Raw genomic sequence first — 14,279 nt, 5'->3', positions numbered from 1 at the left:
AGTGAATACTTGCAAATAAATTGATGTTTATCTAGCATTCATGAGAAAGTATAGTGCAAATGTTCTTTAGAATTCTCTTTTTAAAATCCTAAATGTAAAAAGTCGTAGTAGCTAAAACTAAAAAGCATTTCAAAAAAGTGAAGCTATTTAACAATGTTTTTATTTTAGATATGTTCCAGAACAAAAAGAACACAGATCACAGTTTAAGAGGGGTTTCATGCAAGGGCATGTAAATAGACAAGAAAAAGAAGAAAAAGAAGCAATCTATAAAGAACGCTGGCCAGACTATGTAAAGGAACTGCGAAAAAGGTAAGTTTATTTCGTTTGAAAGTGAGAACACAGTGGCTAAATGACTATAACAAAAGGCGGAGATCATCTTCTTGAATTCGTACATATTTAAGGAGAGCGTTGCAGGTCTCATAACCCAGCTAAATATTGTGCTCATTTGACTTGTAAACACTTAATATCCCAGTAATTCTGTCTGTTGCTGATGTTCCCCTCTTTGCAGATTGAGTTAATTTTAAAGTTTTATAGCAAATTAAACCTCAGGAAACTTTAGTATCTCATGACTTTTTGTTTAACTTTGATAGGTATTCTGCAAGTACTGTAGGTGTTATGGAAATGATGGATGATGATAAAGTTGATCTGAATTTGATTGCTGCCCTTATTCGTTACATTGTTTTGAAAGAAGAGGTTAGTTTTGTTTTGGTGTTTTGAAGTCACATAATTTTCCTTTTATTTTCATATCAAGGCCATGAAAAAAGAAAAATAATTTTTTAAATGCTTTTAAAAATAGCCTATGGAAGAAATTGCTTTTGACACCAGAAATAAGAATCCCAAAACACTGAAAGATTTAAACATTTGGCCTGTTTGCAGATTAAACAAATGAAATATCTGGATTATAAATCCCATTTTAAGCACAGTGCTCGTATTCTTTAATTATAATCAGTAACTAAAAGTATCCTGAGCTAGTATAATTTTTATGAAAATGTGTGCACAGAATTTAACTTGTAGTGTATTTTGTCTTGTGGTTCTTTGTAATGGTGATTCTCCCCTACTTGCAGGATGGTGCAATACTGGTCTTTCTACCAGGCTGGGACAATATCAGTACTTTACATGACCTCTTGATGTCGCAAGTGATGTTTAAATCAGGTATTATAGAAACGTATTTTACTGCAGTTCCAGGAGTGGAACTTGAATTGTATGTAGCCTGGTTTCTTTCTTTCATTTGAAGAAGTGTTGCCTCTAAGGCTTCCTCAGTCTAAGAACTTGGTGGTCTTAGACTGGGTTGGGTTTTTTCAAAAGCTGGATCTCTTTTCCCCTTAGGGTCACAGATGAAGATGGTGGAGTGAAGTTCTTTATTTAGTATTAGGGTGAGAGTATTTTTCCTCTCTTCCTAAATTTGCCTGATAAAACTGAGTCTTTAAAGTTAAGATGTTGGCATTTAAACAGATTTTTTGTCTTTTTGCTCAATGCTGCATTTAGTTGGGCAGGAAAGAAGTTTGAATTTATTCCTTAGCTCAGTCTGTCTCAGCTCTGACCATAGAGCAGAGTCACCTGTGGCGCTTGTTAAAATTCAAACGTGCAGACCCCGTCCTCTCCGCAGGTCTCAGAAAGGGACCTGCCCATCTGAAGTTTAAAAACGTCCTCAGGTGATTCTCATGCTTTAACAGCGTGTTTAGAGAGATGTACCCTCTTCCGTCTTAGAGGAGTGCATGGGTACATTTGTCTTCTGTAAAATTCAGTCAAAGCATTTTCAGAAGTCATTATTAACTTCAAATCAGTAAAATACAGAGCAAATTCTATTTAGTATTTTATAGTTGTGGATATAATTTCTAACCTTACTCTATTGAAATGCTTTTGAAATTTTATTTTTACGAAACACTGAAAAATATTTTGGTCTGTTTGTATTGGCCAGAAGAGAAAGTTGTATTTTTTATTCTTTGTTAAATCCAATTATGGTAATGCCCCAAAGCATTCTCTATAGTTAAAATTATTTACTGTTTTCTGGCTGCAAAAATAACCTTATCTGATTACCATGACTTCACTATAATGGAATACTGCTTTCTCTTTTCTTGGTCAGTGATAACCTTTCTCCATAGAAAAAGTATAGCTGTGATTACACTATACAGTTAAATTAATCTTTTAAACAACTGGAATTTATTTTTTTTGGCTAAAACTTCCAACTTCGGCCTCTCTTCCCTCCATCATAAATACTAATGTATGATCTGCTTTTAGTTTTAAAATCTGTCACACTGTGTATGTATTTACTAAGAAAAATGCAAGGAAGATATATACCAAAATGTAGTGTTATCATTTCTGGAGGATTGGGGGGAAAGGGTGTGTTATAGATTATTATAATTGACTTCATTATCTTTCTGATTTAAATTAATTATTCTCAAAGATGGAGGTATTTATACTTTCACTACAAGCTCACTGCCTTTTAAAGGAAATCTTTCAAAAATTTAACAAAAATGTTTTTTAGAATAAATTATATTTTAGAAGTTTAGCCTTAGTAATCAGTTATAGTGTGCTAGCCGTTGTAGAAATTGGGAAAATTGGCCTAACTCTATTCTGACTGAATAGTAAATCTCAAAACTCAATTTATCAAATGCTTATCAACTTTCTTATTTCTTTCTTCTCATAAGAATGTAGAATATGTTCCCATTGACTACTTTGTTTCTGCATATCAGCAACATAAACTGTTTTTATCCCAGCTATATTGTCTGTAGCAAAATTGTTTTTACTGTGATTATCCCTGGCTGCTAATTTTTTTAAACTTTTTATAATGAAACATTTTCAACTTACAGAAAACTGGAGAATCTTATAGTGAACACCATATACCAGTGACTTTAATGTAACCTTTATTTTTGTGGTCTAATTTTCTTCCTTTTTAAAGTCAATTTCACCTGTCACATGTTATCTCTAAGTATATAAGCATACATCTCTAAAAATGCAGTTTTCTGTATAACCACAAGGCCGTTAGCGTACCTAATCTTTAACGTCATTTGATAATCCAGTCTATAATCAGATTTCCTCATTTTTCCCCAAAAGTGTCTTTCACAGCTAGCTTGTTCAAACTCTAGAAAAAGTCAAAGCAGACAAATCTTTTACTGTAGTTCTAAAATGTCACTCCCGCCCTCCCCTGCTCTCCGCATGGTGATGGCTTGAGGAAAAGACAAGCTCCAACTTTCTGGATTTGTGTGAATCTTCATGGTATCATTTCTTTTGACCCTCTCCTGTATTTCCTCTTAGCTGGAAGTTAGATGTGAAGGCTTGATTCTGTTTAAGTGTCTTTGGCTGGAATATTAATTGAGTTGATGTACTTGAGACCACCTCACAGGGACGAGTAATCAGCATTCCTTTTGAGCGGTGCTAATTGCTTGACAGCTTTTTACTTCTTCGTAAGTTCAGAAGGGATAGAGAGTCTATGGCGAGCATCATCTCCTTTGAATAACAACAGCTGTTTTCTGGGGAAATACACATATCGAGTCATTTCGACACTTGGCTAGAGGTTTAAGTCGGTTTGCGTGTTTTGTAACCACGGCTAAGGTGAAAGCTCACTTGCTTCCTGACACTCCCTCCTTGCCCTCAGTCTGCTGCACTCAGGCTGCTCTCTGCTGGCTGATGATCGTGAATGGGCTTGAGCTGTTTCACTTTGCAACTTAAAACGAATGAGTATAATTTCTTAAGTTTCTAACAAAATTCTGTTAAAAAATGTAGGTCACTTTTGGAATGTTACACATTTAACTAGCACTATTTCATTATTTTCTTAGGACGTGGAAATTTAATAAGTAATTTGCTTTAAAAATTCAGGTATTCTCTTTATGATTAAAATAGTGAGGATCACTTTCGTCTACAAACATATTAAGCAGAATTCTGGTCTTCAGTTATGTAGTGGGAATGGAGTTAATGATGTTTTCTAGTATAATTTGAAAAGATTGTTCCAACTTTTAAGCATTCTTTAAGGATTTGGGGAATGTACTTATCAATATGAAATAAATTAACAATAAAATGTTGACAAGAATGTGTTGGAGCACTCAGAAATGAGAATATAAAAAGAATAAAATTGGTCTGATTATATTTGGGAGTATAAATTAAGAATTATGTGGCTTAGTATCTGAATTTATGGTTCCATATATGTCTGATGGAACTTTGCTACACAACTGTTTATCTTACAGTTTAATTTTCTTTCTAATTTCCAGACAAGTTTCTTATTATACCTTTACATTCACTGATGCCTACAGTTAACCAGACACAGGTATGTGGTCAAATTGCTTCACCGCTGTCTTTCAAACTGAGGCTGGCTGTAAGGACTGCTTGTTGTGTGTTTTATTTTTTAAGGTGTATTTTCAAATAGCAATGCAAATAAAAAATACTTCTTTTAGAACCTTTGCAAATGAGTCTTCAGGTGATGTTTGGACAAAAACTTGAATAAGAGGGTAATCCACACATCAAATTAATTTTGTCAAAATTAGGAAAAAGTTTAAAGATTGGTTTTACCAATAACTTCAATTTCCTAAATAAAAGGAAAAGGTATGTGAGGACCAATAAAAATAAATCAATGTAGAAGTTAATTTTCTGTAACATACTACAGCTTGATGTTTGAGATTTTGATTTAACAGAATTAGTGTATTTGCAGGTATGAGATTTCCTGTTTTATCAGTAATGTGTATGGTTTTGAATGTTTTGGCTCTCTCAGATTCGGGGATTTCTCTGGCTAGAATGAGCGCTGCCTTCTCAAAAGGCAGGATCATTTTCCGGACTGCATGCAGTGTTTGCAGACCCAGGTGGAATGAGTTGGACGAGAAAATCTGCATCTCTTCCCTTCTCATTTTCCCACTCTTTTTATAAGGAAGTATTAAGACATTTTTTGAGACCCTTTTAGTATCCTTTCTCCAGGTACTTTAGTCCTGTAAGGCACAGCCAGCTGGGTTAGATACACAGTGCACACCTGAGGGGAGGAGAAGAGGAAAGAGAGAGCTGTTGACTGCAGAGACTGGACAGAGGGGCGTCCAGTGTGGAGGTGCTTCCATCTCTAACATCCTAACCATCAGCTGTTCATTAGTTTGCTGGAGCATACGTGACTAGACTGGGAAACGTCTTCTCCAGCGATTACCATTTTTATCAACGAGAGGATGGGTTTCTGTATTTTTTTTTTTTTTGCTCTACAGCCAACTGGTACTTGGCTACATGTCTTCCTTATACTTGGTTGGCTTTGTCAAAGTGGCATTGTTTGTAGGATTCAGCATTTGAAGAGAATTTTTCTTTTAATCCAGTCTGATCTCAGAAGCCAGTATATGGTGGTGCAGCCAGTTGACATCCATTCTGAGGAGTAAGGCATCTGCCTGTTTGGTTGGTGTTGTTACCCATATAGTTTTGGGTAATTCATAACTCTTATTCTTAAACTAAACTTCTCTCCATCTCCATTAAAACTTTGTCTACACAATAAGATATTTATACTCTTCTAGTGTTTGTTTAAAACATTCTATTAAGTTGTTTTCCATTTGAAATCTTGTTTGTAATAAGGTTCTGACGTCTGTGGGACATTTGGTTTGGTTTACCAAAAGGGAATTTTGTAGCATTGAAAATGACGTATACCTTGTAAATATATCTATAAATATTAGATGTGTGTGTCAGTCAGTGAACACAGAATGCTAAAAATGAACGGTATTTGAAGTAATTTCTCTAATTGCAAGAATGGTGTATCAGAAATTAGTGTACTTTTGGGGTTTTGATGTATTTGTTCTTACAGGTATTTAAAAGAACCCCTCCTGGTGTTCGGAAAATAGTAATTGCTACCAACATTGCAGAGACTAGGTAAAAATTGTTTTAAATATCAACTACTAATGATTACATTGGTTTTGATCTCCATAAATGTTTAATATACCTTAATCTTCTATCTCTACAAGATAGTTTGTAATTTCTTTAAAATGAAGCAAGTTTAATTTAGTTGTGGGAGTCAGCATAGGTTTGTTTTTTTTCCCACCTGTACTAATGTTGTAGCCCTCTTCAGGAACAACTTTTTAAGTGCTTTTTCTTTTTCCTGTTTTCCTAAAGAAGCATGGGAGCTGAGGTCAATTTTGCCCTTTTTGCCTTTTTCTGATTGGGAATAGAATTGTTTGGTAGTTTGGTAATTAGTTATATGCAGCCTTTAAAATTTATTGTATTTTCTTGGAGGTACAGGTATACAGTCACTGAAACAGATTGCTCTGTGGAAGCTGATATTAAACCATGGCACTGGGGGGGCCCACAAAGCTAGGGACAAAAGCCATGAGGCAAGCTCTGAAGTCTGGCTGTGGGCAAATAAGAGTTGAGCACATGGTCTGCAGAATGGGCAGTGTACTGCCTCTGCAGGCGCTTGATCCCTGTGACGTTGGCAAATGCGGGAAGAGTGGGGAGCATCCTAAACGTAAACTCAGTGTGAGGCAATAAAAGATGCTCTAAAATCCCTATATCTGCTTTTTGATGTGTTTTTAATATTTTGTTTATCTATTTTCCAAACAGCATTACCATAGATGATGTAGTTTTTGTGATAGATGGAGGAAAAATAAAGGAGACACACTTTGACACACAGAACAACATCAGCACGATGTCCGCTGAGTGGGTTAGCAAGGCCAACGCCAAGCAGAGGAGAGGTCGGGCTGGAAGGTGAGGCGGGCCTTTGTCTGCAGTCTTTAGAACACAACAAAAGTTTTTGTAGCAGAATGTGTTGCTGGCATTTAAAAATATTATTTGTTAGGAGAGTTACCATTTGTATTTTTTAAACCTTACTGCAGCACATTTTTAAGTGGGAAAGTTGTCTTAATCGTAGTTTCTTTGGAAAAGTGTCTGCCAAGTTTTCTATTTTATGATTTCTACCTTCTGATTCCTCAGTCTGGTTAATTAAGATTACTGTTCTTTATTCTTATTAGTTATAATTTTGTTTCCATTCTTATTTTTAAAACATTTATTACTAAGGTAACTATTGGTACTATTTGCATGTGAGGTCCTCTCCTAAGCACTTGATATACATTAACTTGCCTAATCCTCACCACAGTGTGATGAGGTAGGTTGTCATCTCCATTTTACAGGTCAGGAAATTAAGATTGAAAGAAAGAATCTGTCCAGAGTCACACAGCTTGGTGAGCAGCGGAGCCAGGATTTCAATCCAGGCGGCCTGAGCTCGTTGTACGTTATAGCTGTACTGGTTTTTCACTATTAGTTACCAATGAAAACACAAGGAAGGCACCTGTTCCTCACTGATGTGGTGGTAGCATAAGAAATTAGAATATCTCTGTCTTAATGGTAGGAAAAATGATTGGCCTTTAACACAAATAATTGCACATACTGTTCATTTTCATACGTACTTCACAGTATTTTTATACGCTTACTCATATGAGTACTAAAATCATGTCTGGAGTTGTGGAAGAGAGGTGGTTTTTTTTTTTGCCTCAAACAGGTAGAACAAAAAGGTTCCTATTAATCTTCAGATATTTAAGTAAAGAGGGAAGAGTTGAAAGAAAACTGCAGACCATTTTACCAACCTTTGTTTTAACTCCTGTGTCTGTAAAGCTCTGACTTACTTGGTGTCGTCTTTGCAGGTTATCCCAGTATGATTTAACTTCCAGGTAGTTTATGAAATTATGCACTTGGTGCTGTTGAGTCAGTCATGGCTTAGTCCAAGAATTGTCCTCTTCTCATTAGTTAGCACGGAGAACTTGATTGAGGGCCCAGCAGCCCTGGGGTTTGCCCATACAGACCTGTCACCGCTGGATACTGATTCAGAAAGTGTTTGCCGTAGCGAACAGGTTTGGGCCCACTTTTATATATGAATAGTAAACACATGAGGCCTTAGGTTTAATGTGTGAAAACAATTATGGAAGTAAAGTAATTGAAGTGTTACATTTTATCTAATTCTTCATTCTCACTGTCTTGGTGGAGGTTAACTATGGAATTAGCAGTGTTTTAATTTAAGTGAAAGATAGTCCCTTGAAGGCTCCATAGACATAAATTCCTTTAGCAAAGCCTGATTAGATTGATAATTATTTTGAAAGCCAGAGCAGACTCTATCATGTGCTCCTCAGTGGAGGCACTCTTCCTCTTAGTTTCTGTAGGCATGTTATATAATAGATGATGGATCTTTGTACTCTCATGACCGAAATAGCCAAGATCTTTAGAATTTATTTTCATTCCTCTAGGAAAACGCCATCCCTTCCTGTAGCAGCAAGAGCTCATAGAAATATTTATCTTGCTTGAAAATACATGAATACCCTTACCTCTTCACATCTGTCCTTAACATTGTCCAAAGAATAGTATCTTTCTTGTCACTGGATAGAAACAATAGGAAAAAGTTCTCCAGCATCCTTCTGAGAGCTCACTAAATAGCACATACTTAAAATCTTTTAAAATAATATAAACAGGTTAACATAATGCCAAAATTTGTTACAGAAGATGCTCACAAGGCATATAGAAATTAACTTAAGTAGACTACTGTTATTGAGCACAGCAATCTGGACTCTATAAGATGGAAATAGGGAACCAAATTATTGGAGGGGGAATCTTGTAATTCTTAAAACTAGGACAGAGATAGTGGATTTAAGGTTATTCAAAACAGATGAGGAAAGGAATACATGATTAATAAAAATTAAGCAAGTAAATGTCACTGACAGTGCTCCTCCCCCCAACCTTTTTTTAAGAGTTCAACCTGGTCACTGCTATCATCTGTACAATGGTCTTAGAGCAAGCCTTCTGGATGACTATCAACTGCCGGAAATTTTGAGAACCCCTTTGGAAGAGCTGTGTTTACAAATAAAGGTAAATTAGGTGGGGGAGTTAAGAAACTAAATGGGGGTGAGGTTCTAATTTTCAACATCTTTTATAGAAGTAAGTAGTGTATTAATCTGCAGGAAAGAATTTTTACCATGCATTTGTTTTTTGCATGTGTTAGTAAACTGTTTTTAAACTTCCTTCAAGCATTTATTAAATAGTTTTTAATCATTCACTGCTCTGGAGCCAGACTGCCTGTTTGAATCCCACAGTTCCTTCCCTGACAAGCTGCTTCTGTTATATTGGGCAAGTTATTTAAATTAACCTCATACAAAATTCTTAGAACAGAGCCTGGCACCTGGTAAGTGTTCACTAAATGATAGCTTCTATTACCACATCTTAAGCTGTCACCCCTCATTATAAGCTACCTACCATTTTTTCAGCACCTTATGTATTTTGATATGATTAGCCTTTTTATTTTGAAGGTAATTGATAATCAACTTGTTTGTTGAGATTTTAACCACTACTTTTCTCATTAATAGAGTTGGTGGATGGTAGACAGTAATCTGTTGGCCTTTAAACATGTTTTTATAAAATCACAAATGTGATTTTAACTTACTCTGGTAAAATAACTAACGTTAAAATCATGTGTATGTTTAATGCTTTGTTGGAGTGAGTGACACAGGCAGGACTAAACAGTCATGTCAGTATGTGGTACATGTTTAATTATGTTTGTTCTCCCCAGATCTTAAGACTAGGTGGAATTGCCTGTTTTCTGAGTAGGTTAATGGACCCGCCATCTGATGAAGCCGTGTCACTCTCCATAAAACACCTGATGGAACTGGTAACTGTGACTTTTTTTTTATTCTAACTTAAATTTAGAGTGTTAGAGCATGTAAGCCAGCTAATTATAAAATTTACTCTCATTGCTGCAAGGTAGACCAATGAATATGCGGTGCTAAATTTGATTCACTGTTTGGCTGTTCAGCTTAGTATATGAATTAGAAAGTTATGAAAGGATACCCTTGTGATATTCTTATCATTCTATGCTGTTTCCACACAGTACTTTTCATCATAGGCCTGATTTAAAATTACATTTTGAAATCTTTTAATTACTGATCTTCATCTTCATCTGTTCTTTTGTGTTATTTTCTGGGGAAGATTCACCCTGAGCTAACATCTTTGCCAGTCTTGCTTTATTTTGTATGTGGGTCACTACCACAGCATGGCCTCCAATGAGTGGTGTAGGTCTGCGCCCAGGAACAGAACCCAGGCTGCCACAGCGGAGTGCACTGAACTTAACCGCTAGGCCACAGGGCTGGCACCCTTCATTTGTACTTTTGAAATGAATTTGGTTGATTGATTCTCCACTTTGTGATTGCTGTATTGTTTCTAGAGCTTTCATCGAATCCAAGTAACTTAATGACAGTATGGACATCTTATAAATAGGCAACTCTTGTATTTCTGAAGGAATACTGACAGGCGTCTTTTCTTCAAAGTATCATATCCTGCTACCTGCCATTTTGTTCTTAGAGCTTTTTAGCTTAATTCCTCTTTATGGAGTCATGCGCTGAGAAACTAGTTTCAGTGTCTTAGTTGAGTGATCACCTAGTTGGTGGCCGTCCCTGCACAAGACCACGTTGAGAATAGGCACAGGACAGGCTGTGTCATTGCCCAGAGTGGAGACAAAGGTTAGAGCTGTGCTGTCCATCACACTGGCCACTACCACTTGAGGTAGGTTAAATTTAAAGTTTGAATTAAACTACAAATTCAGTGTCTCAGTCACACTCGCACATTTCAGATGCTCAATAGGCACATGTGGCTAGTGGCTACCATGCTGCATAGCACAGAAACAAAACATTTCTGCGATCACTGTGAGTTTTGTTGATTGGTGCTGGGTTAGAGGAAGTGGAAGATGGGTGTTATGTATTTCAGTTTTATGTGAGCCATCCATGCAGATAATTTTGAGATTTTGGCCCATATCAGAACATTGCAGTAGCTTTAATGTGAGTAGTAAATCGTTGAAATGAAAAGTGTGGTAACTGACCTAACCGTCTCTGTTGAGATCTGCACTTTTCCCAAAACCATTTACTAAAGAGACTTTCCTTACTCCATTGTATGTTCTTGGCTCCCTTGTCAAAAATTCGCTGTCCGTATATGTGTGGGTTTATTTCTGGGTTCTTGATTCTGTTCCATTGATCTGTGTGTCTGTTTTTGTGCCAGTACCATGCCATTTTAGTTACTATAACTTTGTAGTATATTTTGAAATCAGGAAGTGTCATATCTCCAACTTTGTTCTTTTTTCTCAGGATTCCTTTGACTATTTGGGGGTCTTTCTTTGTTCCATATAAATTTTAGGATTCTTTGTTCTATTTGTGTGAAGAATGTTGTTGGAACTTTGATGGGGATTGCGTTGAATCTGGAGATTGCTTTAGGAAGTATGGACATTTTAACTATGTTAATTCTTCCCATCAAAGAGCATGGAATATCTTTCCATTTCTTTGTATCTTCACTTTCTTTCAACAGTGGTTTATAGTTTTCAGTGTACAGATCTTTCACCTCTTTGGTTAAGTTTATTCCTAGGTATTTTATTCTTTTTGTTGCAATTGTAAATGGGATTGTATTCTTAGTTTTCTCTTTCTGCTACTTCATTGTTAGAGTATAGAAACGCAACTTGATTTTTGTATGTTGATTTTGTATCCTGCAGGTTGACCGTATTCATTTATTATTTCTAAAAGTTTTTTGGTGGGTTCTTTAGGGTTTTCTATATTTAAAATCATGTCATCTGCAAATAGTGACAGTTTCACTTCTTCCTTTCCAATTCAGATCACTTTTACTTCTTTTTCTTTCTTGTTTTTTTTTTTTGGAGGAAGATAAGCCCTAAACTAACATCTGGTGCCAATCCTCCTCTTTTTGCTGAGGAAGACTGGCCCTGAGGTAACATCTGTGCCCATCTTCGTCTGCTGTATATGTGGGACGCCTGCCACAGCATGGCTTTGCCAAGCAGTGCTGTGTCCGCACCCGGGATCTGAACTGGCAAACCCCGGGCCGCCAAAGCAGAACGTGCGCACTTAACCACTGTGCCACCAGGCTGGCCCCTATTTCTTTTTCTTGACTGATTGCTCTGGCTAGGACTTCCAACACCGGGTTAAAAAGGGTGGTGAGAGTGGGCATCCTTGTCTGGTTCCTGTTCTTAGAGGGATAACTCTCAGTTTTTCTCCATAGAGTGTGATGTTTGCTGTGGGTTTGTCATATATGGCCTTTATTATGTTGAGGTGCTTTCCTTCTATACCCATTTTATTTAGAGTTTTTATCATAAATGGATGCTGTAGCTTGTCAAATGCTTTCTCTTCATTTATTGAGATGATCATGTGATTTTTATTCTTGGTTTTGTTAATGTGATATATCATGTTGATTGACTTGTGGATGTTGAACCATCCCTGCATGCCTGTGCCTGTAATAAATCCCACTTGATCATGGTGTATGGTCTTTTTAATGTGTTATTGTATTTGATTTGCTAGTATTTTGTTGAGGATTTTTGTATCAGTGTTCATGAGTGGTACTGTAATTTTCTTTTTTTGTGTTGTCCTTCTCTGGTTTTGGTATGAGCGTAACGTTCCCCTCATAGAATGAGTTTGGAAGCTTCTCCTCTTTGGTTTTTTGGAAGAGTTTGAGAAAAAAAGGTATTAAGTCTTCTTTGAATATTTGGTAGGATTCACCAGGGAAGCCATCAGGTCCTGAACTTATATTTTTGAGAGGTGTTTGATTACTCTTTCAATCTCTTTACTGGTAATTGGTCTATCAGATTTCTCTATTTCTTCTTGATTCAGTTTTGGAAGGTTGTATGATTCTAAATATTTATCCATTTCTTCTAGATTACCCAATTTGTTGGGAAATAGCTTTTCATTGTATTCTCTTATAATCTCTTGTATTTCTGAGCTGTTGGTTTGTAATTTCTCCTCTTTCATTTCTGATTTTATTTATTTGAGCCTTCTCTCTTCTTTTTCTTGCTGAGCCTAGCTAAAGGTTTGTCAGTTTTGTTTATCTTTTCAAAGGATGAGCTCTTTGTTTCATTGATTTTTTTCATTGTCTATTTATTTCCACTCTGATTTTTATTATTTCCTTTCTTCTAATGAGTTGGGGCTTTGTTTCTTCTTCTTCCAGTTCCTTTACATGCACTTAGATTGTTTATTTTAGATTTTTTCTTGTTTGTTGAGGTAGGCCTGTATTGCTATGAACTTCTCTCTTACAACTGCTTTTGCTGTGTGCCATAACTTTTGGCATGTTGTATTGTCATTTTCATTTGTCTCCAGGTATTTTTTGATTTCTTCTTTCATCTCTTCATTGACCCAGTTGTAGTTCAGTAGCATTTTGTTTAATCTCCACAGAGTTGCTGCTTTTCTGATTTTCTTCCTGTAGTTGGTTTCTAGTTTCATACCGTTATGGTCAGAAACGATGGTTGTTATTATTTCAGCCATCTTAAACTTATTCAGACTTGCTTTGTGGCCTAATGTGTGATGAATCCTGGAGAGTGTTCCGTGAGCATTTGAAAAGAGTGTGTATTCTGCAGTTTTTGGATGGAATCTTCTGTATATATCTACTAAGTCCATCTCTTCTAATTTGTCATTTAAGGCCAATGTTTCCTTATTTATCTTCTGTTTGGATGATCTACCCATTGGTGTAAGTGGAGTGTTAAAGTCCCCTACTGTTACTGTGTTGCTGTCTGTTTCTCCTTTTATGTCTGCTAATAATTGCTTTACATATTTAGGTGCTCCTAGGTTGGGTGCATAGATATTTACAAGAGTTACATCCTCTTGTTGAGTTGTTCCCTTTATCATTATGTAGTGCCCTTGTTACAGTCTCCTTTGTCTGATACAGATATGGCTCCCCCAGCTTTCTTTTCTTTGCTATATGCATGGAGTATCTTTATCCATCCCTTCACTTTCAGTTTGTGAGTGTCTTTAGGTCTGAAGTGTGTCTGTTGTATGCAGCATATATATGGGTTCTGTTTTTTTATCCAATTGGCCACCCTGTGCCTTTTGATTGGAGCATTTAGTCCAGTGACATTTAAAGTAGCTGATGATAAACATGTACTTACTGCCATTTTGTTATTTTTTTCCTGAGTGTTAATAGTTTCCTTTCTTTCTCTCTTTCTCTCTTCCCTTGTGATTTGATGGCTTTCTTTAGTATTATGGTTTGGTTCCTTTCTCTTAATTTTGTATGTATTTATTACAGGTTTCTGGTTTGTGATTACCATAAGGTTCATATATAAGAACCTAGGCATACAGCCTTCTATATTAAGTCGATGGTCTCTTAAGTTAGACCTCTTGCTAAAAGCTCTACTCAGACTCCCTCCTACATTTGATGTTTTTGATACCATGTCTAACCTCCTTTTAGTGCATGTGTAACCGTTACCCTCTTATCATGGAAGCAGATCGTTTTAGTGCTTTTTCTTTTGACCTTCATAGTGGCTTTATCGGTGGTTGATGTGCAACCTTTACTGTATATATGCCTTTACCAGTGATTTTATT

The 14,279-nt window shown here is 36.3% G+C and overlaps 1 protein-coding gene across 1 annotated transcript in view; it reads left to right on the top strand.

Annotated features, from left to right (window-relative positions):
- DHX36 (DEAH-box helicase 36) overlaps positions 1 to 14,279 on the top strand; it is a 50,628-nt gene that overhangs the window by 19,733 nt on the left and 16,616 nt on the right. The window contains exons 10-17 of the mRNA XM_023621144.2: positions 169 to 309; positions 591 to 693; positions 1,065 to 1,152; positions 4,206 to 4,261; positions 5,756 to 5,820; positions 6,508 to 6,651; positions 8,679 to 8,796; positions 9,494 to 9,592. Coding sequence (XP_023476912.1) covers positions 169 to 309; positions 591 to 693; positions 1,065 to 1,152; positions 4,206 to 4,261; positions 5,756 to 5,820; positions 6,508 to 6,651; positions 8,679 to 8,796; positions 9,494 to 9,592 — 814 coding nt within the window. The remainder of the gene's footprint in view (positions 1 to 168; positions 310 to 590; positions 694 to 1,064; positions 1,153 to 4,205; positions 4,262 to 5,755; positions 5,821 to 6,507; positions 6,652 to 8,678; positions 8,797 to 9,493; positions 9,593 to 14,279) is intronic.

Source organism: Equus caballus, chromosome 16 (assembly GCF_041296265.1).
Source record: "Equus caballus isolate H_3958 breed thoroughbred chromosome 16, TB-T2T, whole genome shotgun sequence".
Lineage (NCBI taxonomy): Eukaryota > Metazoa > Chordata > Mammalia > Perissodactyla > Equidae > Equus > Equus caballus.
This window is presented reverse-complemented; position numbering and strand designations above follow the sequence as displayed.